The sequence below is a fragment of the Bos grunniens genome, chromosome 14, assembly GCF_055505025.1.
Source record: "Bos grunniens cultivar Pamir isolate PY7600 chromosome 14, Bosgru_T2T1.0, whole genome shotgun sequence".
NCBI classification, from domain to species: domain Eukaryota; kingdom Metazoa; phylum Chordata; class Mammalia; order Artiodactyla; family Bovidae; genus Bos; species Bos grunniens.
The window spans coordinates 30,756,647-30,784,076 of record NC_141178.1 but is presented as its reverse complement, the minus strand read 5'-3'; the positions used below and the strand labels follow the sequence as shown (position 1 = coordinate 30,784,076).

At 36.7% G+C, this 27,430-nt stretch overlaps 1 protein-coding gene across 3 annotated transcripts in view; it reads left to right on the top strand.

Moving 5' to 3' along the window:
• The window catches only part of CSMD3 (CUB and Sushi multiple domains 3), a 1,478,779-nt gene that overhangs the window by 779,378 nt on the left and 671,971 nt on the right, over nucleotides 1-27,430 (top strand). For all 3 annotated transcript variants that reach the window (XM_086335396.1, XM_086335395.1, XM_086335397.1), the window contains one exon: nucleotides 13,404-13,507. In XM_086335396.1, the coding sequence (XP_086191522.1) occupies nucleotides 13,404-13,507 (104 nt within the window). The remainder of the gene's footprint in view (nucleotides 1-13,403; nucleotides 13,508-27,430) is intronic.

The following is a 27,430-nucleotide window of genomic DNA, read 5'->3' as shown; positions in this document are numbered from 1 at the left end:
AAGGCAATGGCAACCCACTCCAGTACTCTTGCCTAGAAAATCCCATGGATGGAGGAGCCTGGTAGGCTGCAGTCCATGGGGTCACAAAGAGTTGGACACTACTGAGTGACTTCACTTTCACTTTTCATTTTCATGCATTGGAAAAGGAAATGGCAACCCACTCTAGTGTTCTTGCCTGGAGAATCCCAGGGATGGCCGAGCCTGGTGGGCTGCCATCTATGAGGTGGCAGAGTTGGACACAACTGAAGCGACTTAGCAGCAGCAGCATGGCTCTATTGTGAAATGACTTGACATAAAGTGGATCATATGATTTCTCTTTTGAAATGGTGACAGATGAGGTATTCTGAAAGGGCCTCCCACTGAAATACAAGAAAAACATTTTTCAGTGCACTGGGGTTCACAACAAAGGAAATCTATAAAGCTGTTCTGGATACCATATAAACACAAGTACAATCATGCATATATAATTAAAAAATGTGAACTGTAATGAAAGTAGGAGATGAAATGGAAAGAAAGCTTGGAGATGGGAAAAAAGCTTGGTTTTCCTTGTGGCAAATGGCAATAAATCTCTGGAATTAGGAAACTAAGACTGGGGCCCAGTCTCTTTGGATCAAGAGACTGAACTTGAAACCTCAGCATTCAGTTAAAAACGTCAAAGGATTTTAAACTGACACCAGCTTAATAGTGACCCTTGTATCCAGTTAGCAGAAGCTGAATGAAATTATACCCAATTTAAGACCTTCAGGATTCTCACAGCTTAAGCCCCAGTAAAAATCGGTTTACTGCTAAATATAACTAAATACGTAGTGAAGCAAGCCACCCTGAGCGCATTGCTAGAAACAACAGAGTTTCTTTGGGAACTCTGGATGTTCAAAAGCCCTCCCATATATGATGGAATTTAGATAGTAGCATCGGAGAAGGCAATGGCACCCCACTCCAGTACTCCTGCCTGGAAAATCCCATGGATGGAGGAGCCTGGAATGCTACAGTCCATGGGGTCGCTGAGGGTCGGACATGACTGAGCGACTTCACTTTCACTTTTCACTTTCATGCATTGGAGAAGTAAATAGCAACCCACCCTAGTGTTCTTGCCTGGAGAATCCCAGGGATGGGGTAGCCTGGTGGGCTGCTGTCTATGGGGTCACACACAGTCGGACACGACTGAAGTGACTTAGCAGCAGCAGCAGCAGATAGTAGCATGCATGCCCACTATAAGACACATGCTCAGAAAGACCTGAGAAGAGCCTAAGCTTTCACCATTAGTTGATCTGTATGCTTAATGCCAGCTGCAGGTGAAGGCCAAGATCAGATCAGTCACTCAGTCATATCTGACTCTTTTCGACCCCATGAATCGCAGCACGCCAGGCCTCCCTGTCCATCACCAACTCCCAGAGTGCACTCAGACTCACGTCCATCAAGTCAGTGATGCCATCCAGCCATCTCATCCTCTATCGTCCCCTTCTCCTCCTGCCCCCAATCCCTCCCAGCATCAGAGTCTTTTCCAATGAGTCAACTCTTCACATGAGGTGGCCAAAGTACTGGAGTTTCAGCTTGAGCATCATTCCTTCCAAAGAAATCCCAGGGCTGATCTCCTTCAGAATGGACTGGTTGGATCTCCTTGCTGTCCAAGGGACTCTCAAGAGTCTTCTGCAACACCACAGTTCAAAAGCATCAATTCTTCGGCGCTCAGCCTTCTTCACAGTCCAACTCTCAAATCCATACATGACCACAGGAAAAACCATAGCCTTGACTAGACGGACCTTTGTTGGCAAAGTAATGTCTCTGCTTTTCAATATTGTATCTAGGTTGGTCATAACTTTCCTTCCAAGGAGTAAGCGTCTTTTAATTTCATGGCTGCAGTCACCATCTGCAGTGATTTTGGAGCCCAGAAAAATAAAGTCTGCCACTGTTTCCACTGTTTCCCCATCTATTTGCCATGAAGTGATGGGACCGGATGCCATGATCTTTGTTTTCTGAATGTTGAGCTTTAAGCCAAGACAGAATTGTAAATGATCTGGCTAGGTGTTAACAGAGTATCCCAGTACTGAGCCAATTTTCAAAGACTGAGAGAGTTCTTGCTGTGATCTGAATGCTTCTGTCCCTTCAATGTGATGGTATTAGAAGGTGGGGCCTTTGGGAGGTCCTGAGGGTGGAGCCCTCATGAGTAGGAATAGTAGAGACCCCAAAAGGCTCCCTAGACCAGGGTGCTCAACCCCAGGCCACAGTAGAGGTCCGAGGCCTGTTAGGAACAGGGCCACACAGCAGGAGGTGAGTAAGGGGCAAGCAAGTGAAGCTTTCTCTTTTGCTCCATCACTTGCATACCAAATGAACCATTCCCCCTTGCTCCCTCTTCCTGGTCCATTGAAACATTATCTTCCATGAAACTAGTCCCTGCTTCCAAAAAGGTTGAGGACCACTGTACTACCCTGGTCCCTTCTGCCATGTTAGGTAACAGCAAAAAGATGGTCTTCTGTGAACCAGGAAACTTGCTCTCACCGTACACTAAAACAAACAGTGCCAGGATCTTGGACTTCCAGCATTGAGAACTGTGATAAATAAATTTATATTGTTTAAATGCCACCTAGTTCATATTTTGTTATAGCAGCCCAGACCTACTGAAATGGGTATTTTTTTTTAGCTCCTTGAATTTAAAGAAATTTCAGTTAAAATGCTGGATGGAAATGAATCTTCAAAAATCAAAAACAGCAAACTCTGGGGAAGAGAGAGACTCTGATTTCCAGAATTACCACATTATGATATTCAAATACCTAGTTTTCAGCCACAACAAAGAAAATCACAATGTATGCAAAGAAACAAGAGAAGATGATCAAAGGAACAAAACAAACTGACAGAAAATATCCCTGAAGACATTCAGTCATTGAAATTATTATACAAAAATATAAAGCAATTGCATTAATTATGCTCAAACAGCATGATTTTTGATATATGAATAAAATGATATATGAATAAATGAGAATATCAATAAGATATTAATTATAAAAATGAAACCAAGTAGAATTCTAGAGCTATAAACTATAATAACTTAAATTTAAAAAGAAAAATACTGGAAGGTTTTGATAATTGGTGTGATCAGCAAAAGAAAGAATTGATAAGCTAAGATAGAACAGTTGAAATTACTGTCTGAAGAACAAAAAATAAAATAATAAATGAAAGGAACCAAAGGGACTGTGGAATATGAGCAAATGGAACAACAAATGTACTATGGGACTCTCAGGTGAAGAAGATAGAAATAATAGTATAGAAAGAATATTTGAAGGAAATAATGACCAAAAAGTTCACAAATTCAAGAGAAATGTGAATCTATCCATCCATAAAGCTCAGCAAACTCTATGTAGGATAAGCTTAAAGTTATCCATACCTAAACATGTTATAGTCCTATTGTTGAAGGGTAAAATCAAAGAGAATCTTGAAAGCAGTGGGGGAAAAGTGACTCTTTAAGAAATCCTAAAAATATTAACAGTTGATTTCTAAAAGAAGAAGAAGAAAAGATGCTGAAACATGAGGAAAACAAAATCTTTAAATAATGAAAACAAAATTGTCAACCAAGAATCCTGTATATGCCTGTCAAAACTCCTTCAGAGAGGAAGGAGAAATCAAGATATTCTCAGATAAACAAAGCTAAGAGAGCACAGAACTAAACCCTCCCATCCATGATCAATTACTTTTTGACAGAGGTGCCAAAACCATTCATTGGGGAGATAATTCAGGGATACCTTGGAGATAATGTGTGTTCAGCTTTAACTAAATAAAATAAATATCATAGTAAATTGAGTCCCACAACTTTTTATTTTGTTTCATTTTGCAGTGTATATAATAGTTATGTTTACAGTAAAAGTTCAGTTCAGTCACTCAGTCCTGTCCGACTCTTTGCAACCCCATGAACTGTAGCATGCGAGGCCCCCCTGTCCAAAACCAACTCCCAGAGTCCACCCAAACCCATATGCATTGTGTCAGTGATGCCACCCAACAATTTCATCCTCTGTCGTCCCCTTTTTCTCCCACTCTCAATCTTCCCCAGCATCAGGGTTTTTTCAAATGAGTCAGCTCTTCGCATCAGTGTATTGGAGTTTCAGCTTCAGCATCAGTCCTTCCAATGAATATTAAAGACTGATTTCCTTTAGGATGGACTGGTTGGATCTCCTTGCAGTCCAAGGGACTCTCAAGAGTCTTCTCCAACACCACATTTCAAAAGCATCAATGCTTCTGTGCTCAGCATTCTTTGTACTCCAACTCTCACATCCATACGTGACCACTGGAAAAACCATAGCCCTGACTAGATGGACCTTCATTGACAAAGTAACGTCTCTGCTTTTCAATATGCTGTTTAGGTTGGTCATAGCTTTCCTTCCAAGGAGTAGGCGTCTTTTAATTTCATGGCTGCAATCACCATCTGCAGTGATTTTGGAGCCCAGAAAAATAAAGTCTGCCACTGTTTCCACAGTTTCCCCATCTATTTCCCATGAAGTGATGGGACCGGATGCCATGATCTTAGTTTTCTGAATGTTGAGCTAAGCCAACTTTTTCACTCTCCTCTTTCACTTTCATCAAGAGGCTCTTTAGTTCTTCTTAACTTTCTGCCATAAGGGTGGTGTCATCTGTATATCTGAGGTTATTGATATTTCTCCTGGCAATCTTGATTCCAGCTTGTGCTTCTCCACACCCAGCGTTTCTCATGATGTACTCTGCATATAAGTTAAATAAGCAGGGTGATAATATACAGCCTTGACATACTCCCTTTCCTATTTGGAACCAGTATGTTACAGTATACTGTAGTCTATTAAGTGTACAATAAAATTATGCCTAAAAAATCGGTAATCTTTAATTATAAAATACTTTATGGGTATAGGGGAGGTAAGAATGGCAGTTGGAGTTTAGCAGATGCAAAATAGTATATATAGGATGGATTAATAAGGTTCTACTGTACTGTACAGATATTAAACTACATTCAATATCCTGTGATAAACCATAATTGAAGAGAATAAGAAAAATAATGTGTATAGGTGAGTCACTTTTGTGCTACAACAGAAACTAACACAACATTATAAATAAACTGTACCTCAAAGAAATTAAAAAAAATAAACAAAATACTTAGGAATAAATTTAACCAAGTGAGAGAGATGTACACTAAAAAACATTTTAAAAATAATTTATTTGTAAAAACTGGAATTCATTCACCTCCACTAGCTTTGTTCGTAGTGATGCTTTCTAAGGCCCACTTGACTTCACATTCCAGGATGTCTGGCACTAGGTCAGTGATCACACCATTGTGATTATCTAGGTCGTGAAGATCTTTTTTGTACAGTTCTTCTGTGTATTCTTGCCATCTCTTCTTAATACCTTCTGCTTCTGTTAGGTCCATACCATTTCTGTCCTTTATTGAGCCCATCTTTGCATGAAATGTTCCTTTCGTATATCTGATTTTCTTGAAGAGATCCCTAGTCTTTCCCATTCTATTGTTTTCCTCTAGTTCTTTGCAATGATCGCTGAAGAAGGCTTTCTTATCTCTTCTTGCTATTCTTTGGAACTCTGTATTCAGATGTTTATATCTATCCTTTTCTCCTTTGCTTTTCGCTTCTCTTCTTTTCACAGCTATTTGTAAGGCCTCCCCAGACAGCCATTTTGCTTTTTTGCATTTCTTTTCTATGGGAATGGTCTTGATCCCTGTCTCCTGTACAATGTCACGAACCTCAGTCCATAGTTCATCAGGCACCCTATCTATCAGATCTAGGCCCTTAAATCTATTTCTCACTTCCACTGTATAATCATAAGGGACTTGATTTAGGTCATACCTGAATGGTCTAGTGGTTTTCCCCATCACTACGAACAAAGATAGTGGAGGTGATGGAAGTCCAGTTGAACTATTCCAAATCCTGAAAGATGATGCTGTAAAAGTGCTACACTCAATATGCTGGCAAATTCGGAAAACTCAGCAGTGGCCACAGGACTGGAAAAGGTCAGTTTTCATTCCAATCCCAAAGAAAGGCAATGCCAAAGAATGCTCAAACTACCGCACAATTGCACTCATCTCACACGCTAGTAAAGTAATGCTCAAAATTCTCCAAGTCAGGCTTCAGCAATATGTGAACCGTGAACCTCCTGATGTTCAAGCTGGTTTTAGAAAAGGCAGAGGAACCAGAAATCAAATTGCCAACATCATAGAAAAATGCTGAATCATAGAAAAAGCAAGAGAGTTCCAGAAAAACATCTATTTCTGCTTTATTGACTAGCCAAAGCTTTTGACTGTGTGGATCACAATAAACTGTGGAAAATTCTGAAAGAGATGGGAATACCAGACCACCTGATCTGCCTCTTGAGAAATCTGTATGCAGGTCAGGAAGCAACAGTTAGAATTGGACATGAAACAACAGACTGGTTCCAAATAGGAAAAGGAGTTCGTCAAGGCTGTATATTGTCACCCTGCTTATTTAACTTATATGCAGAATACATCATGAGAAATGCTGGACTGGAAGACACACAAGCTGGAATCAAGATTGCCGGGAGAAATATCAATAACCTCAGATATGCAGATGACACCACCCTTATGGCAGAAAGTGAAGAGGAACTCAAAAGCCTCTTGATGAAAGTGAAAGTGGAGAGTGAAAAACTTGGCTTAAAGCTCAACATTCAGAAAATGAAGATCATGGCATCCGGTCCCATCACTTCATGGGAAATAGATGGGGAAACAGTGGAAACAGTGTCAGACTTTTTTTTTCTGGGCTCTAAAATCAGTGCAGATGGTGACTGAAGCCATGAAATTAAAAGACGCTTACTCCTTGGAAGGAAAGTTATGACCAACCTAGATAGCATATTCAAAAGCAGAGACATTACTTTGCCAACAAAGGTTCGTCTAGTCAAGGCTATGGTTTTTCCTGCGGTCATGTATGGATGTGAGAGTTGGACTGTGAAGAAGGCTGAGCGCCAATGAATTGATGCTTTTGAACTGTGGTATTGGAGAAGACTCTTGAGAGTCCCTTGGACTGCAAGGAGATCCAACCAGTCCATTCTGAAGGAGATCAGCCCTGGGATTTCTTTGGAAGGAGTGATGCTAAAGCTGAAACTCCAGTACTTTGGCCACTTCATGCGAAGAGTTGACTCATTGGAAAAGACTCTGATGCTGGGAGGGATTGGGGGCAGGAGGAGAAGGGGACGACAGAGGATGAGATGGCTGGATGGCATCTCTGACTCGATGGACGTGAGTCTGAATGAACTCCGGGAGTTGGTGATGGACAGGGAGGCCTGGTGTGCTGCGATTCATGGGGTCGCAAAGAGTTGGACATGACTGAGCGACTGATCTGATCTGATTTTTTTTTAAAAAAAGCTAACCATCATCTATGCCTTTAGTGAGTCATAATCATTTAGCTGCTGAATCATCTTGCCTTGAAGTTGATGGCTGTAGCAATTTCTTAAAATACATCACTATTGAAATTTGCCACATTGATTGATTCTTCCTTTCACCAGTGATTTCTCTGTAGCAGGCAATTTTTGATAGCATTTTATCCACAGTACTTTTCAAAATTGACTTAATTTTCTCAAATACTACTACTGCTTTATCAAATAAGTTTTTATACTCTAATTTTTTTGTTTTCATTTCAACAATTTTCAGAAAATTTTCACCAGGAAGGGATTCCATCATGTTCTTTGCTCATCCATAAGAAGCAACTCCTCATCATAAAGTTTTACCATGAAACTGTAGCATTTCAGTTCCACCTTCAGGTTGAATTTCTAGTTATAGTTCTCCTGGTGTTTTTATCGCATCTGCAGTGACATCCTCCACTGAAGTTTGAACCCTTCACAGTCCTCCATGAGGGTTGGAATCAACTTCTTCCAAACTTCTATTAATGTTGATATTTTGCTCTTCCCATGAATCACAAATGTTCTTAAAGACATCTAGAATGGTGAATCCTTTACAGAAAGGTTTTAATTTACTTTACCCAGATCTATCAGAGGATTTACTTTACCCAGATCTATTCAGAGGAATCACCATCTATGTCAGATATGGCCTTATAAAATTTTTTTCTTAAAAAGACTTGAAAATAAAAATTACTCCTTGATACATGGGCAGCAGAATGGCTGTTGTTTTAGCAGACATGACAACATTAATCTTGTTTTATAGTTTCATCAGAGCTCTTGAGTGACCAGCTGCACTGTCAATAAACAATAGTATTTTAAAATATATCTTTTTCTTTCCTGAGTAGTAAATCTTAACAGTGGACTGACAATATTCAGTAAACTGTATTGTAAACGGGTGTGCTATTTCCAGGCTTTACTGTTCCATTTATAGAGCACAGACAAAATAGATTTAGCATACTTCTTAAGAATTCTAGGATTTTCAGAACAGTAAATCAGTATTGGCTTCAAATCAGCTACCTATACCCCTAACATCAAGAATGAAATGGCAATCCACTCCAGTATTCTTGCCTGGAGAATCCTCTGGACAGAGGAGCTGGCAGGCTGTAGTCCATGGGGTCACAAAGAGTCGGACATGACTGAGCAAATAAACAGCATACCCTTAATGAGCGAGTCAGGTTGCACGTTGAATCCAGGCATTGACTTCTCCTCTCTAGCTATGAAAATCCTAGATAGTGTCTTCTTCCAACACAGGCTTCCCTTGTGGCTCAGCTGGTAAAGAATCCACCTGCAATGCAGGAGACCTGGATTCAGTCCCTGGGTTGGGAAGTTCCCCTAGAGAAGGGAAAGGCTATCCACTCCAGTATTCTGGCCTGGAGAATTCCATGGACTGTATATAACTGATGGGGTCACAAAAAGTCAGACATGACTGAGCAATTTTCACTTCACTCCTCTTGCAACACAGGCAACAGTTTTGTCTACACTGAAAATATATTGTTTACTGTGCCACCTTCATTAATTGTATTAGCAAGATCTTCTGGATAAGTTGCTGCGGCTTCTGCTGTTTACCTTGTACTTTTATATTATGGACATGGTTCTTTTTCCTTAAACCTTATGAACCAACCTCTGCTAGCTTCGAACTTTTCTTTGCAGCTTACTCACTTCTCTGAACCTTCATGAGACTTGATGAGAGTTTAGGGCCTTATTCTGAATTAGACTTTGGTTTTGAGAATGTTGTGACTGGTTTGAACTTCTATTCATGCCACTAAAAGTTGCTCCATATCAGTAATAAAGCTATTTTACTTTCTTATCATTTATGTGTACATTAGACTAGCATTTTTAATTTCCTTCAAGAACAGCTTCTTTACATTTACAACTAGCAACTGATGCAAGAGGCCTAACTTTTGGCCTTACTTGACTCTAGACATTCATTTCTCACTAACCTTAATCATTTCTAGTTTTTGATTTAAAGTGAGGTATGTGGGACTCCTTTTTATATTTGGACACTTATAAGCCATTGTAGTGTCACTAGTTGGCCTAATTTCAATGATATTGTCTCTCAGGGAATAGGGAAGCTCAAAGAGAAAGAGAGATGCGGAAAAGGCTGTCAGTTGAGCAATCAGAATACATTTGACGTTTATCATTTAAGTTTACAGTTTTAAGTGGGTATGGTTTGTAGCTACCCAGAACCATTACAAAGTAATATCAAAAGTCACTGAGCACAGATAACCATAACAAATGTAAGAGTAATAAAAACATTTGAAATATTGTGATAAATATCAAAACATGACACAAAGACATAAAGTATACAATTGCTGTTTTAAAGGAAATGATAATGTAAGCTTGCTTAACAGTTTTGCCACAGAACTTCAGTTGGTAAAATATAAAATATCTGCCAATAACAATAAAGCAAAGTGCAATAAGGGGAGGTTTTCTTGTAGTTGGGCTTCCCTGGTGGCTCAGATGGTAAAGAGTCCACCTGCAATGCAGGAGATTCAATAAATGGTGCTGGTAAAGTTGGATAGCCACATGCAGAAAGAATTAAATTTGATTCTTACTTGTACTGTATACAACAGTTAAATCAGAATGGATCAAAAATCTAAATTTAAGTGCTTAAAGTATAAAATTCATAGAAGAAAAAAATAACATGATATGGGATTTTGCAGTGGCTTCTTAAATATGGCACAAAAGCACAAGCAACAGCAACAAAAAATAAATAAAGTGGACTTCATTACATTAAAATTTTTGAGGCATCAAAGCACACTATCATAAGAATGGAAAGATAATTCACACAATGGGAGAAAATATTTGCAAACAATATAGCTGATATAGGCAATTAATATCTAGAATATGTAAAGAGCTCTTACAATTCAGCAACAATATAACAAATGACTTAATTTAAAAAGAGGTAAAAGATAAAAAAATAAGTTATAGAGGATAAAGGACTCAAATAGATAGTTACCCAAAACATACAAATGGCTAATAAATACATGTAAAGATGTTCAACATCATTGATTAGAAAGATTAAATTAAATCCACAGTAAGCTACAAGAATGGATATAATAAAAACAAAACAAAAAGCAGTGAGGTATATAGAGAAGTTGGAACCCTCGTGAATTCCTGGTAGAAATTTTGAATGTTCAAAAGTTCTGGAAAACAGCTTGATAGTTCTTCAAAATGTTAAATTTATGACTCAGTAATTTCACCCCTAGGCATATATACAATAATTGAAAACAGAGATTCAAATAGGTACTTTTACACCATTCTACATAATAACAATACTCATCATAGGTTAAAGATGGAAGCACGCCAAGTGTCCCATCAATTGAATAATGGTTAAACCAAATTAGGTATAAATGTACAATGGACTTTATTTCTTGTGACAGTGACAGTCTTTATTTTCTTGGGTTTCAAAATCATTGCTGATAGTGACTGCAGCCATGAAATTAAAAGATGCTTCTCCTTGGAAGAAAAGTTATGACAAACCTAGACAGCGTAATGAAAAGAAGAGATGTTACTTTGCTGGCAAAGGTCTGTATAGTCAAAGCGATGGTTTTTCCAGTAGTCATGTATATATGTGAGAGTTGGACCATAAAGAAGGTTGAGCACTGAAGAACTGATGTTTTTCAACTGTAGTATCGGGCTTCCCTTGTGGCTCAGCTGGTAAAGAATCTGCCTGCAATGCAGGAGACCTGAGTTTGATCTGTGGGTTGGGAAGATCCCCTGGAGAAGGGAAAGGCTACCCACTCCAGTTTTCTGGCCTGGGAATTCCAGGACTGTACAGTCCATGGGGTTGCAAAAAGTTGGACACGACTGAGCGACTTTCACTTTCACATGCAAGTCCCTTGGACTGCAGGAGTATGAACGAGTCAATCCTAAAGGAAATCAATCTGAAATATTCATTGAAAGGACTGATGATGAAGCTGAAGCTCCAACACTTTGGCCACCTGATGTGAAGATCTGACTCATTAGAAAAGATCCTGATGCTGGGAAAGACTGGAGGCAGGGGGAGAAGGGGATGACAGGGACAAGATGGTTGGATGGCATCACTGACTCAATGGACATGAGTTTGAGCAAGTTCCAGGAGATGGTGAAAGACAGGGAAGCCTGGCATGCTGCAGTATATGGGTTCACAAAGAGTCAGACACAATTGAATGACTGAACAACAAACAAATGGACTGTTATTCAACCATAAAAGGAATGAAGTTCTGATACACACTCTGCAATGCAGATGAACCTTGAAGACTTTGCTTAGTGAAGTGAATCAGACACAAAAGGGCAAATATTGTATTATTCCACTTACATAAAATATCTGGAATATGCAAATTTGTAGGGTTAAAAAGCATATTGGAAGTTACCAGGATAAGGGGGAAAAGGGAAAACGGGGAGTTATTGGTTAATGGTAACAGGTTTTGGTTTTGTATGATGGAAAACTTTCAGAAAAAGACAGTACTGATGGTTCAGAAAACCTGAAAAAAAAAAATAAATGGCAAACATAAAAAGATAATTTGATTACTAATGAAGAAAATGCAAAAAAAACTTCACTTTTTATACCCTCTAGATTTGTAGAACTAATGGAATATAATGTACACAAGTTGTGGACATTTAAAGTGATAAGATAGTTTTCAAACCACATGGCATGATATTTTGAAATTTAATTTTGAGTTTTATTACTCAGAAATTATACTCATAAGTACACACTTAATGTAGAGATATACTTGTAGATTTGAGCCAGAAAATAACCATGTTGCTTATTATAGCAAAAGCAATGGGAACAACTAAATCTCTATTAATAGAAAATTATTAATTGAGAGTACTTATATTTAACTCAATGTAGAATAGGCAAACCTTTCCTTTTAAATCATAGCCATTTAAAATTGTGTTTTATATATTCTGTATTAAACATGACCAAAACAGATGTTTTAATTATTATTATTATTATTTTTCATAGCTTTTCTTCCAAGGAGCAAGTGTCTTTTATTTTTTTTTATTTTTATTTTTTTAACTTTACAATATTGTATTGGTTTTGCCAAACATCAACATGCATCTGCTATGTGTATACATGTGTTTTAATTAATGCTAATAAAAATAATTTTAAAACATCAAGAAATAGACAAAATAAAAAGTTGGGGTTTTTGTTAAAAAGGTAAAAATAGGATATGGAATCTGTCATAATTTAAATAATTTAAAAAATTAAGGCATTTTTCATTTTTCTCTAGTACTATTGTAGCCTCAACTCTTCTGAAACTTTATTATAAATTACTTTTTGCTCTAAGCATAGTTATTTATAGGACAATATTTATGTAATTTCTTCTGTACAGATTCTTAATTAAATTATTCTCTAAAATGTTATATTGGGTTTTGAATTTAAGAATTGCAATTTAATTAAATATGAACTTTTACATAAATATATAAACAATAAAAAAGTACAGGATTATATTTGGATAAGAACTAATATTAAATTGCTTATCATGATATAATATGTCTCCCAAAGATTTGTGCTCCCAATTTTGCTGGCAAAATATAATATAAATGAGGGATTCTATTACCAAAGAATACACAAAAATAATCCTGATGCCTTTAAATTTAGTGATCTAGGTTCAAATTTAGTTCTAACATTTTTTAAGCTTTACTATCTAGTGGCAATTTTATACTCTATGCTTTTCCATGCTAGCTTATTTTTATTTACAGTAAACCACTCTCCACCTACATGTGCTTTTTATAAAACCTTCTCAAGTTAGATTTACATTCAAATTCCTCAGATAAGAATGTTCTATAAACAGAAACTATGTTATGTCATTGATAAATTATTACAGAAGATATGATACTATAAATAAAACTTATAATGAGTGAACATTAGAAGTATTCTTATATGATTTCCTGTCATAGTATGAAATTCTTATATAGATAGCTATGGACATATAGATACATAATATGTCTGCAGGGCATTTTAATGTTTTTCTGCCTTTGTTCTCTTGTTTGCTTTTAATATGTAATGAGATATATTTGAGATACTTGTTTCTGTTCATTGGTAGGTTATCCAGATAAATTTTGAAGAATTTGACCTGGAAATTGGCTATGATACCTTGACAATTGGTGATGGGGGTGAAGTTGGAGACCCAAGGACAGTGCTCCAAGTGTAAGTTCTCAATGTTTCTTTCTTGATTTAGTCTATCAGTTTCTTGTGAAATTTTACCTTTTTTTTTTTTTTCATTGATTCTTCTCACTACCTCCAACAGAAAGAGCATAGTATATTATTTATTATCATCAATCTGCATATAGTATATTTATTAGTCCTTTTAATAAGGCTTAATATACTTGATCCACACATAGTTACTTAGAATCCATTTCCAGAAGGGGGCCTAGGGTGAAATTACAGACAGGCTGATTGGCCTTATTTTGGAAAATACTTTTACCTTCACAGAGTAATAGAATAGAGTGGGGGAAAAAAATTATGAAATTGCCCAGAGAGAGTACTATTAGTACTAAAAACTGGTGGGTGTTGCAGTTTATTGGAGGCTTAATCATACCTGGTCATCATCAGTATCTGTGAAAGTTAATCAGTGGTTTGACATGAAGTAGTAGTAGTAGCAGTAGTAGTAGTAGAGCAGTGAATAGCTCTCAGAGTTGAGCTAATATACTGCAAAGGTTCTTAATGTGAAGAAAAAAGAAAAAAAAGGATGAACTTATATTAAGTAAAGGGAAATGTTAGGAACTTATTGTCCAGTCGCTAAGTTGTGTCTTAACTCTTTGTGACTCCATGGGCTGCAGCACACCAAGCCTGCCTGTCCCTCAACCATCTCCTGGAGTTTGCCCAAGTTCATGTCAGTTGAATCAGTGATGCTATCCAACCATCTCATTTTCTGCTCCCCTCCTCCTTTTGCCTTCAGTCTTTCCCAGCATCAGGGTCTTTTCTAATGAGTCAGCTGTTCACATCATGTGGCCAAAGTATTGGAGCTTCAGCTTTAGCATCAATCCTTCCAATGAATATTCAGGGTTGATTTCCTTTAGAATTTACTGATTTGATCTCCCTGCAGTCAAAGGGACTCCCAAGAGTCTTCTCCAGCACCACAATTCTAAAGCATCAATTCTTCTGCACTCAGCCTTTTTATGGTCCAACTCTAACATCCGTACAGATTACTGGAAAGATCATAGCTTTGACTATATGGATCTTTGTCAGCAAAGTGAAATCTTTGATTTTTAAAATGCTGCTAAGTTTGTCATAGCTTTCCTTTCATGAAGCACAGCATCTTCTGATTTCATGGCCTGCAGTCATGGAAATAGTATATACTGTATTTTTTCACTCTGTGTTTTAGGAACTTGTCTGTCACCTAATCCTTGGCTATCCATTCCAATAATCTATCTCGGATAGGGGCAAGAAAAAATTTTCAGGGCTAGTGTATTGTTTTCATGTGATAAATCTCAAAAGGTTATGATATGCTTTCTCTCAGTATCCCTTTCATAGCTGTTGATTTGCAGTTCAGGCTTTATCAATGTGGTGTTTCTCAAAAATGGGGTCTTTTGCAAATCACAATTACTTGATGCACTCTATAAAACATAAATTTCTGAACCCCTCCCACTGTGTCTGTTAACATCTGCTTTATATATGTAGGTGTTTTTCTGATAGGTACATCTAAATTAGTCCCTTAGAGTGAGGGAGACCTAAGAGACAGAAAGATAATATATTACATTTAAATAACCAGAAGACTATGAGATGAGTGCACACACATGCACACACAACCACACATTTTTAGATTAGACCTCAAAATTATATATATGTATATATATATATACACACATATATATAATGTTTTTGTAAATCTCAAAACAATAAAGGGCAATGGTCTTAACTATAATTTTAGATACTAAGAGGAAAACCCTTAATATTTTAAATAAGCCATACATTTTCTAAAAGAATAAGGACTCTGTTAATTGAAAGAACTTCTTTGTAAACATGTCACAGTCCATAATTTTCTGCATTCCTTCTTTGTTTGAGAATTTTGAGCCCATGCTCATTTGACCTTAATTACTTCAAAGAAAATCTTCTAAGTATTTTGTTAGTGGATTTGCTGGGTTTTTTTTAATTCTTATGAAGTGTAGATGTTGTCTCTATTTCCTTTTATTTTGGAAGATAACATGAATATATTTTAAATAATTTTAAAATCCCTGTGTTGTATGAATCAGACCAAGTAGCAGATCAGAAATATAATTAAAAAAATAGGTTCATAATTGATTTTTAGAGTGATCCAAAAGTTAGCTACACAACGTAAGACCAGATAAAGAACAAATATGTTGATGAGAAGAAGTTTTATAACCCCTGTGAATTCAAGTGGAATTAGTTGTATCTTACAGACTATCTGCTACTGGCAGAATGAATGAAGAAAAAGTTACATTTTCCCTCTTCTCATGTTCCTGTTATCATATTGTCCCTAGTTTGCATAGGAGTTCTACTTCTTCACTTATAATTCTTTCACTCTGAGAAATTATCTTAATTTTGAAAAGTCTGTGTGATTATTTTTATATTTGTCTGTAACCACAGATATGTTTCTTAAACATGTTTTTCTTCCTCAGAGCAAAATTACATATTTCTGAAAATATAACTCTTTTTTCCTTGGGTAAAGATGACTGCAGCAGAACTTAGATAGCACCTACCTCCTGTGTACATATGTGCTCAGTCGTGTCTGACTCTTTGTAACCTCATGGACTATATCCTGCCAGGATCCTCTGTCCATGGAATTCTCCAAGAGAGAATATTTGAGTCAGTTGCCCTTTCCTCCTCCAGGGGATCTTCCTGACTCAGGGACCGAATTTGCATCTCCTGCTTTGACATATGGATTCTTTACTGCTGAGCCACCTAAGAGGCCCCAACTAACTCCTAAAAGTGTTCAGATAAAAGTCGTTTGAGTAGCTAACAGAGATTTTACAAAATTGAAATTAGATCAAAATTCCTTTGAACTTCAAGACTCTGTGATAAGAGAACCTAATAGAATTGTATCCACTCAAACTGTTGCCTTTGTTTTTCAGTTGCTAAGTTGTATCCGACTGTTGGCAACACCCTGGATTGCAGCATGCCAAGCTCCTCTGACTTCCGTTATCTCCTGAAGTTTACTCAGATTTATGTCCATTGAGTCAGTGATGCTGTCTAACCATATCATCCTTTGCTGCCCTCTTCTCCTTTTGCCTTCAATCTTTTCCAATATCTGAGTCTTTTCCAATGAATGGGCATTTCGCATCAGTTGGCCAAAGTACTGAAGCTTCAACTTCAGCATCAGTCCTTCCAATAAATATTCATTGTTCATTTCCTTAGGGATTGACTGGTTTGATCTCCCTGAAGTCCAAAGGACTGTGGTCTTCTCCAGCACCACAATTCAAAAGCATCGATTTTTCAGCACCCTGTCTTCTTTATGGCCCAACTCTCATATCCATACATGACTGTTGGAAAAACCATCACTTTCACTGTATGGATCTTTGTCTGCAAAGTGATGTCTCTGCTTTTTAATATGCTGTCTAGGTTTGTCATAGCTTTTTTTCCAAGGAGCAAATGTCTTTTAATTTCATGGCTGCAGTCACTGTCCATAGTGATTTTTGAGCCCAAGGAAATAAAATCTGTCACTACTTCTACTTTTTCCCCTTCTATTGGCCATGAAGTGATGGGACTGGATACTATAATTTTAGTTTGTTTAATGCTGAGTTTCAAGTCAGCATTTTCACTCTTCTCTTTCACCATCATTAAGAGGTTCCTCTTCACATTCTGCCATTAGAGTGGTATCATCTACATATCTGAGGTTGTTGCTGTTTCTCCCAGCAATCTTGATTCCAGCCTGGCATTTTCCCGTGATGTACTCTGCATACAAGTTAAATAAGCAGGGTGACAATATACAGCCTTGTCATGCTTCTTTCCCAATTTTGAACCAGTCTGTCATTCCATGTCCAGTTCTAACTTTTGCCTTTTGACCCCACAGGTTTCTCAGGAGGCAGGTAAGGTGGTCTGGTATTCCCATCTCTTTAAGAATTTTCCAGTTTCTTGTGATCCACACAGTCAAAGACTTAGTGTAGGCAATGAAGCAGAAGTAGATGTTTTTCTGGAGCTCCCTTGCTTTCTCTATGATCCAACGAATGCTGGCAACTTGATCTCTGTTTCCTCTGCCTCTTTGAAACCCAGCTTGTATATCTGGAAGTTCTGGGTTTATGTGCTTCTGAAGCCTAGCTTGAAGGATTTTGAGAATAATGTTGCTAGTTGTGAAATGAGCACAGTTGTACATTTTCTTTTTGGAACATGGAAGCATGAGGAAGTGGTCCCAGCCCCTGCTTGCACCTGGTCACCCTCTATTCCCAAACTCAGCTCTGTCCTTCACGATGCATACAGACTTCCCAGACTATACATTCTAACTGCCCACACCTCCCTGCAAATGGTGCCCCCTGGGTCTAGAGTGCACATACAGTCATGTGTTCTGACCCTGAGAACATGGACCTGGAAAAAGGCTTATGAGGGTCCAGGAAGCAGGAAATTCCAGGGGTACTAGTTTTCAGGGAGTTGTAGAACAGTACTTTTTAAACAAACTGTAAAATAAAAGATTTGCTTTTATTTTTAATTTGTTTTGGACTGATACTTTTACAAAATGAAACAAAAAAATTTAGAAAAATAAAATAAAAACACATATAAATACATTTCCAATTTTTTATTATGAAATTCACCAGACAAAATTATTCTTTTAAATTACTCTAGAAGTTTAAAAGATTTAGTCCTAATTCCTATTATTTTCTGTTCTTACCATGTTGCAGCTGGAAATTAGTCTATGATCTCCCAGGGGGTGTGGACAGGCACAACCCTGGGCAAGAGGTGGGCTACAGAAATGGTCAGAGGAAAGGATCAGGGAAGGGGTCTATCTTGCCCAAGTTTCAAAATAGTGTTGAATTTTTATTGTTCAGTCATTCAGTCATGTCTGACTCTTTGCGACCCCACGGACTGCAGCACACCAGGCTTCCCTGTCTTTCACCATCTCCTGGAGCTTGTTCAGACTCAAAGTATTGCATATGGCATGATAAATTGTCAACAAATTATTTTTAAAAAATTAATTGAAAATAATTTATTTGAAATAATGCTGTTCTAATGGGTAAAATAGTCTCCATTTAAACATTTTATTTAGCAATGTATTTACTCGTCTATGTATTCCATTTTGCATTTTTGTTAAGTGTGATCCACATGCTAGAGATTTAACTTTTGGCATTAAAACTAATAAATTTACTTAAAAATTTAGATATGCTGAAAGTCAGGAACATAGTAAAACATGGACAATGTGTTCATTTAACAGAGACCCATGTAATATCACATTTGAAAGTATTTTTTAAGGGGATGACTTCAGTCTATATATTTAAGTTTATAAGTTCTGATTAGGTTAATAAACACTTGATATCTCAGTTTTTAAAATATTTAACAGATAAAGGAAAAATCCATCCTATTTTATTTACATCATGGAATTGAATTAAGCATTGGAATTACATGATGCTTCTGTTTCCAGTTTTCTTTTAATAGTTAGGTTCTAAAAGTTAAAATTGATTGTGATATTCTATTCCATAAAAAATATAGTCCATATAGTCATAACATGTTCAACAGCTAAAATAATCCTCTAAAAATGAATTATGAAAAATTTTTTAAAAATAATTTTTATGATTTCTTTCCCTGAAGTACAAAGCATATCATTTTTGCAATTCAGCAACTTAAAAATAATTTGAGTGTGCTGTATCTGTTTACAATGTAAAATTTAATTCTCAGATATATTGGTAGTATGTTCTAACAGCACTCTTCCCTGGGACATCTTTTTATTTTAAATATGTGTAATTTAAATATACATGCATGTCCACACACATACATACCCTATTTTGTGCTGATATATTTTAAATTAATATTTTCTTTATTTTAATAATATTAAATGCATAATATTCACACCAGCTTTAAGAAAATGTAGCTTTCTTTTTTCTCATAGGTTATTATTATTGCTCTCAGCTCACTGGCCTATATGTTTTGGCAAGCTACTTAGCTGAAGATACATGTTTTTTAACTAGTCAACAATTTATTCTTTAAAAATGCCACCCTGCTGTCAGACTACTATATAAGATATTTTCCTTGAGCAAACTTTTCTACAACCAGGAACTTATACCTTTCCAAATTTGTTCTTGTACCTTCCGCTCTTAATAATGAAAATCTAAATACTAACTGACACCATAGGATAATGAAAGAAGGGAATATACTGAATATAACAACAAGGTGATATTTTTAGAAATGGATGGTAACAGTATAAAAAGGACTTAGAAAATTGACCATGCAGAAAAATCCTCCACATTTTATATTATAGTTTGTAAAAAGCAGGAAAAAAATATATTTTCACTGCTTTTATTTCTACTTGGAACACCTTCTTGTCCTTCTCCATTATGCACACACACACACACACACTCAATACATGCTCAAAGTCATTTAAGTTCCTTGAATGCAGCGACTATTACTCATCGTGGATTTTCCAAAATACCTAACACAGAGGCTTGTGTTAACATTGTTAGATGTTGCATGAATTATAATGGGAGAGGAAAAATTGAATGTGCATGAAGACACATCAACTGAAACATGCCAGCAGGAGGAAGTCTTTGCAGATGTTAGCAAGGGCATACCATGAGGTGTAGAACACTGTGTAGAGGACTACCTGGTATATCAGTGCATTCAGGCTGCTGTAATTATATATATATATATATATATATATATATATAGCATAGACTGAGTGGTTTATAACAACAAATATATTTCTCACAGTTCTGGAGGCTATAAGTCAGAGGTCATGGTGGCAGCAGATTTTGTGTCTGCTGACAACCCACTTTCTGGTTCATAGACGGCCATCTTTTTACTGTGTCCACATACAGCAGATGGGGGCAGAGTTCTCTCAGGAGCCTCCTTTATAAGGACACAATCGCATTTATGAGAGCTTACCTTCATGACCTAATCTCCTATCAATGTCCCCACCTTCATATAACCTCACATTGGATATTAGGTTTCAACATATAAATTTTGGCAGCAGGGGGACATTTAGTCTCTGGCTTCAGAGTTTCAACAGTGTTCACTGATACCACATGCAGGAAAACAATCAAACTGACAGTAGCAATTGTCTCATGTGGACAAAATTTGATGTGCAGTCATTCAAATAACTTGCTATTGGGCAAAAATAAATGCATGCTCCTGGAGATTCAGAATTACTTTAGGCTGCAGTACGAAATAATCTCTGTGACATTTGATTACTAGCAACAAAATGTTAAATAGAAGAGATAATTTATTTTTATGATTCTTCATTATTTCTTCAGTGTGATTATAGTCACATTTTCCATTATGAGAACACTGACGATTTTACTGAAGAAAAAAAAAAAAAAGAAAGCAGTTTACTATTCTACTTTAGTTTGTTTTGTGAAAATACTGATGATTTTACTGCAGTTTAAGCAATGACTATGGCTTTATTTGCGGAGAAGGCAATGGCACCCCACTCCAGTACTCTTGCCTGGCAAATCCCATGGACAGAGGAGCCTGGTAGGCTGCAGTCCATGGGGTCACGAAGAGTCGGACAAGACTGAGTGACTTCACTTTCACTTTTCACTTTCATGCATTGGAGAAGGAAATGGCATCCCACTCCAGTGTTCTTGCCTGGAGAATCCCAGGGATGGGGGAGCCTGGTGGGCTGCCGTCTATGGGGTCGCACAGAGTTGGACACAACTGAAGCGACTTAGCAGCAGCAGCAGCATGGCTTTATTTGAAGTTTTTGTGTATTTATTTTTGTGTTGGATTCAATTGGAACAAATTGTCTAAAGATGCTTTTAGTTGGTATTTTTTCCTTCTTCAACAAGAATATTTGTACTATGGTAGGCATTTCAAAAGTGACTATAGAAAACAAATTAAGACAAAATATAGAAAAGGTATGTAAATATATAGTTCTTCCTACAAATGCCAACTATTTTAAGCATAGCTTGTTAGAGTGCTAAATATGTAAATGAAATATCCATAGAAGAGTACAAAGATGTATGTGCTGAGGTCTTGACCTTCAAATCTTTCCTAAAAACACATATTAATATAGAAATCTCTTTGTATCTGTAATAAGAACTGTTCCAAATACTCTCACATATATTATGCTTTAAAATTAGCTAATAAAATTTCTGAAACCCAAGACCTTAAATGAAGCAAAACCCACAATTATTCACTACTCAGTTACCTAACTGAACTAACATACATGTAGTCCCATTATTCCATAGTACTTTATGTATTTCTTAGGCCCCACCTTACACTTTATGGGGTATTAGCTTCCCAACCAGGGATCAAATCCACACCTGTTGCATTGGAAGCACAAAGTCTTAACCACTGGACTGCCAGAGAAGTCCCTGTATTTTAATTCTTAAAAGTGTGTGTTCTTCTAGTATTTTTATCTACTTTCCTTTCTTTTTTATTTTTTTAAATTTTCTTCAGACTTACTGAGGTATAATTGATGAAAAAAATAAGACATTTTAAATTATACAATGAGATAATTTAATATATGTATACTTTGTGAAAGGATTCTCCCATCAGATTAATTGACATATGTACTACCAACTCACGTATTTAGCTTACTTTTTTTTTTTCAATGAGAACTTCTAAATTCTACTTGTATCAAATTTCAGTTATACAGTTCAGTGTTATCAATTGTAGTTACCATGTTACACATTAGACTTTCAGATCTTATTCATCTTATAACTAAATATGTGTCAACTTTTACCAACCTGTACCTATTTCTGCCACTCTCCAATACCTGGTAGCTCTCTTGTTTCTATGAATTAAGACTGTCTCACGCTCTCTCTCTCTCTTTTTTTTTTTTTTGGTGGGGGGATTCCTTCTATGAGTCCAAGCAGTATTTGTCTTTCTATATTGACTTATTCCATTTATCATAATGCCCTCCGGGTTCACCCATGTTGCTGAAAATGACAGGATTTCCATCTTTTTTAAGACTGAACTGTATTTTAGTGTGTGTGCATGTATAAATTCTCTTGAACTATTCATCTACTGACAGACTGACAGACACTTAGGGTGTTTCCATACCCCTGTAATTGTGATTAATGCTGCGGTAAAAATGGGATTATAGATAACTCTTAGATAATGGTTTCATTTCCTTTTGATATCTGTAGCCAGAAGTGAGATTGCTGGATCTTATGGTAGTTCCGTTTGTAATTCTTAAGGAATCTCTATGCTATTTCATAAGGTCTGTAGTGGTTTATATCCCCAATAAACAGTGCACCAGGTTTCCTTTTCCTCCACTCTCAAACCAGCATTTGTTATTTCTTGGCTTCTCAGTGTACAAGAGTTCCTTTTTCTCTACTCTCCACCAGCATTTGTTACTTTCTGCCTTTTTATTAATAGCCATCCCCTAACAGATGTGAGTGAGGTTATGACACTTTTTGCTGTCACTTTAATGGTGATATTCCAGGATGTTTGTTAATCTAACTTTTGTAACCATCATCATTATCCTCAGTGAATTGTATGTATCCAAAAATGAAGGTATAAACCATCCTTGATAGCACTGAATTAAAGAAAGAATATTAAATCTATTTCTATAAAAGGCAAAAGTTCCATATTTGTACAATACAAAAATATGTTGGAATGTAGGACTATTATAGTTGTTATTTCTAATGGATGTACTCATAATGCCTAGTGATTATGAATAAGATCAGGCATTTAGTCTAATTGACATTTAATAGAAATTGTCTTTTATTTTATATTGTACTGGAGTGCTTGAAGAATATTTCTCAGTGTACTTACTTAGGGCTTTAACTCTTTATTTTATTTTATTTTTAAACTTTACAATATTGTATTAGTTTTGCCAAATATCGAAATGAATCCATCACAGGTATACCTGTGTTCCCCATCCTGAACCCTCCTCCCTCCTCCCTCCCCATACCCTCCCTCTGGGTCATCCCAGTACACCAGCCCCAAGCATCCAGTATCGTGCATGGAACCTGGACTGGCGACTCGTTTCATACACGATACTATACATGTTTCAATGCCATTCTCCCAAATCTCCCCACCCTCTCCCTCTCCCACAGAGTCCATAAGACTGATCTATACATCAGTGTCTCTTTTGCTGTCTCGTACACAGGGTTATTGTTACCATCTTTCTAAATTCCATATATATGTGTTAGTATACTGTATTGGTGTTTTTCTTTCTGGCTTACTTCACTCTGTATAATAGGTTTCAGTTTCATCCATCTCATTAGAACTGATTCAAATGTATTCTTTTTATTGGCTGAGTAATACTCCATTGTGTATATGTACCACAACTTTCTTATCCATTCATCTGCTGATGGGCATCTAGGTTGCTTCCATGTCCTGGCTATTATAAACAGTGCTGCAATGAACACTAGGGTACACGTGTCTCTTTCCCTTCTGGTTTCCTCAGTGTGTATGCCCAGCAGTGGGATTGCTGGATCATAAGGCAGTTCTGTTTCCAGTTTTTTAAGGAATCTCCACACTGTTCGCCATAGTGGCTGTCCTAATTTGCATTCCCACCAACAGTGTAAGAGAGTTCCCTTTTCTGCACACCCTCTCCAGCATTTATTGCATGTAGACTTATGGATCGCAGCCATTCTGACTGGCGTGAAATGGTACCTCATAGTGGTTTTGATTTGCATTTCTCTGATAATGAGTGATGTTGAGCATCTTTTCATGTGTTTTTTAGCCATCTGTATGTCTTCTTTGGAGAAATGTCTATTTAGTTCTTTGGCCCATTTTTTGATTGGGTCATTTATTTTTCTGGAGTTGAGCTGTAGGAGTTGCTTGTATATTTTTGAGATTAGTTGTTTGTCAGTTGCTTCATTTGCTATTATTTTCTCCCATTCTGAAGGCTGCCTTTTCACCTTGCTAATAGTTTCCTTTGTTGTGCAGAAGCTTTTAAGTTTAATTAGGTCCCATTTGTTTATTTTTGCTTCTATTTCCAATATTCTGGGAGGTGGGTCACAGAGGATCCTGCTGTGATGTATGCCAGAGAGTGTTTTGCCTATGTTCTCCTCTAGGAGTTTTATAGTTTCTGGTCTTACGTTGAGATCTTTAATGCATTTTGAAGCCCAGGTCCAGACGGCTTCACAGCTGAATTCTACCAAAAATTTAGAGAAGAGCTGACACCTATCCTACTCAAACTCTTCCAGAAAATTGCAGAGGAAGGTAAACTTCCAAACTCATTCTATGAGGCCACCATCACCCTAATGCCAAAACCTGACAAAGATCCCACAAAAAAAGAAAACTACAGGCCAATATCACTGATGAACATAGATGCAAAAATCCTTAATAAAATTCTAGCAACCAGAATCCAACAACACATTAAAAAGATCATACACCATGATCAAGTGGGCTTTATCCCAGGGATGCAAGGATTCTTCAATATCCTCAAATCAATCAATGTAATACACCACATTAACAAATTGAAAAATAAAAACCATATGATTATCTCAATAGATGCAGAGAAAGCCTTTGACAAAATTCAACATCCATTTATTATAAAAACTCTCCAGAAAGCAGGAATAGAAGGAACATACCTCAACATAATAAAAGCTATATATGACAAACCCACAGCAAACATTATCCTCAATGGGGAAAAATTGAAAGCATTTCCTCTAAAGTCAGGAACAAGACAAGGGTGCCCACTTTCACCATTACTATTCAACATAGTTTTGGAAGTTTTGGCCACAGCAATCAGAGCAGAAAAAGAAATAAAAGGAATCCAAATTGGAAAAGAAGAAGTAAAACTCTCACTGTTTGCAGATGACATGATCCTCTACATAGAAAACCCTAAAGACTCCACTAGAAACTTTCTAGAACTAATCAATGACTATAGTAAAGTTGCAGGATATAAAATCAACACACAGAAATCCCTTGCATTCCTATACACTAATCATGAGAAAACTGAAAGAGAAATTAAGGAAACAATTCCATTCACCATTGCAATGGAAAGAATAAAATACTTAGGAATATATCTACCTAAAGAAACTAAAGACCTATATATAGAAAACTATAAAATACTGGTGAAAGAAATCAAAGAGGACACTAATAGATGGAGAAATATACCATGTTCATGGATTGGAAGAATCAATATAGTGAAAATGAGTATACTACCCAAAGCAATTTATAGATTCAATGCAATCCCTATCAAGCTACCAACGGTATTCTTCACAGAGCTAGAACAAATAATTTCACAATTTGTATGGAAATACAAAAAACCTCGAATAGCCAAAGCTATCTTGAGAAAGAAGAATGGAACTGGAGGAATCAACCTACCTGACTTCAGGCTCTATTACAAAGCCACAGTTATCAAGACAGTATGGTACTGGCACAAAGACAGAAATATTGATCAATGGAACAAAATAGAAAGCCCAGAGATAAATCCACACACATATGGACACCTTATCTTTGACAAAGGAAGCAAGAATATACAGTGGATTAAAGACAATCTCTTTAACAAATGGTGCTGGGAAAACTGGTCAACCACTTGTAAAAGAATGAAACTAGACCACTTTCTAACACCATACACAAAAATAAACTCAAAATGGCTTTAACTCTTTTATTCTAGCATCAAGGGACTAACTAGGGAGATTAGAATGCACTATAAACTTGTAAATAAATACATACAAAAGAAGCTTTTAATAATTAAGTTTAGAGATAATTTGTTTAAAAAGATGTATTAAAAACACATTAAAACTATTTGAAGACTTTTCAGAGTTTTTCAGAATGATTTAACTCCTTCCCCTGTGGCCCATAAGCACCTGTTACTGTCAGGGATGGGGATTGGATTCAAAATTGACTAAAACAGGTATATCCTATAGTTTGTGTCAAAACCAAAAGTCTTTTTTTTTTTTTTTTTTTTTTAAGTCACCATTCCAATTTTATTTTATTTATTTATTTTTTTTAATTCTCTTTATTACTTTTAAAAAAAAATCACATGCTCCCCATCCTGAACCCTCCTCCCTCCCAACCTCCCCATACCATCCCCCTGGGCCTTCCCAGCACACCAGCCCCAAGCATCCAGCATCGTGCACTGAACCTGGACTGGCATCTCGTTTCATACATGACATTTCACATGTTTCAATGACATTCTCCCAAATCTTCCCACCCTCTCCCACAGAGTCCATAAGACTGTTCTATACATCAGTGTCTCTTTTGCTGTCTCGTACACAGGGTTATCGTTACCATCTTTCTAAATTCCATATACATGCGTTAGTATACTGTATTTATGTTTTTCCTTCTGGCTTACTTCACTCTGTATAATAGTCTCCAGTTTCATCCACCTCATTAGAACTGATTCAAATGTATTCTTTTTAATGGCTGAGTAATACTCCATTGTGTATATGTACCACAGCTTTCTTATCCATTCATCTGCTGATGGACATCTAGGTTGCTTCCATGTCCTGGCTATTATAAACAGTGCTGCGATGAACATTGGGGTACACGTGTCTCTTTCCCTTCTGGTTTCCTCAGTGTGTATGCCCAGCAGTGGGATTGCTGGATCATAAGGCAGTTCTATTTCCAGTTTTTTAAGGAATCTCCACACTGTTCTCCATAGTGGCTGTACTAATTTGCATTCCCACCAACAGTGTAAGAGGGTTCCCTTTTCTCCACACCCTCTCCAGCATTTATTATTTGTAGACTTTTGGATCGCAGCCATTCTGACTGGTGTGAAATGGTACCTCATAGTGGTTTTGATTTGCATTTCTCTGATAAAGAGTGATGTTGAACATCTTTTCAAGTGTTTGTTAGCCATCTGTATGTCTTCTTTGGAGAAATGTCTATTTAAATCTTTGGCCCATTTTTTGATTGGGTCATTTATTTTTCTGGAGTTGAGCTGTAGGAGTTGCTTGTATATTTTTGAGATTAGTTGTTTGTTGGTTGCTTCATTTGCTATTATTTTCTCCCATTCTGAAGGCTGTCTTTTCACCTTGCTAATAGTTTCCTTAGATGTGCAGAAGCTTTTAAGGTTAATTAGGTCCCATTTGTTTATTTTTGCTTTTATTTCCAATATTC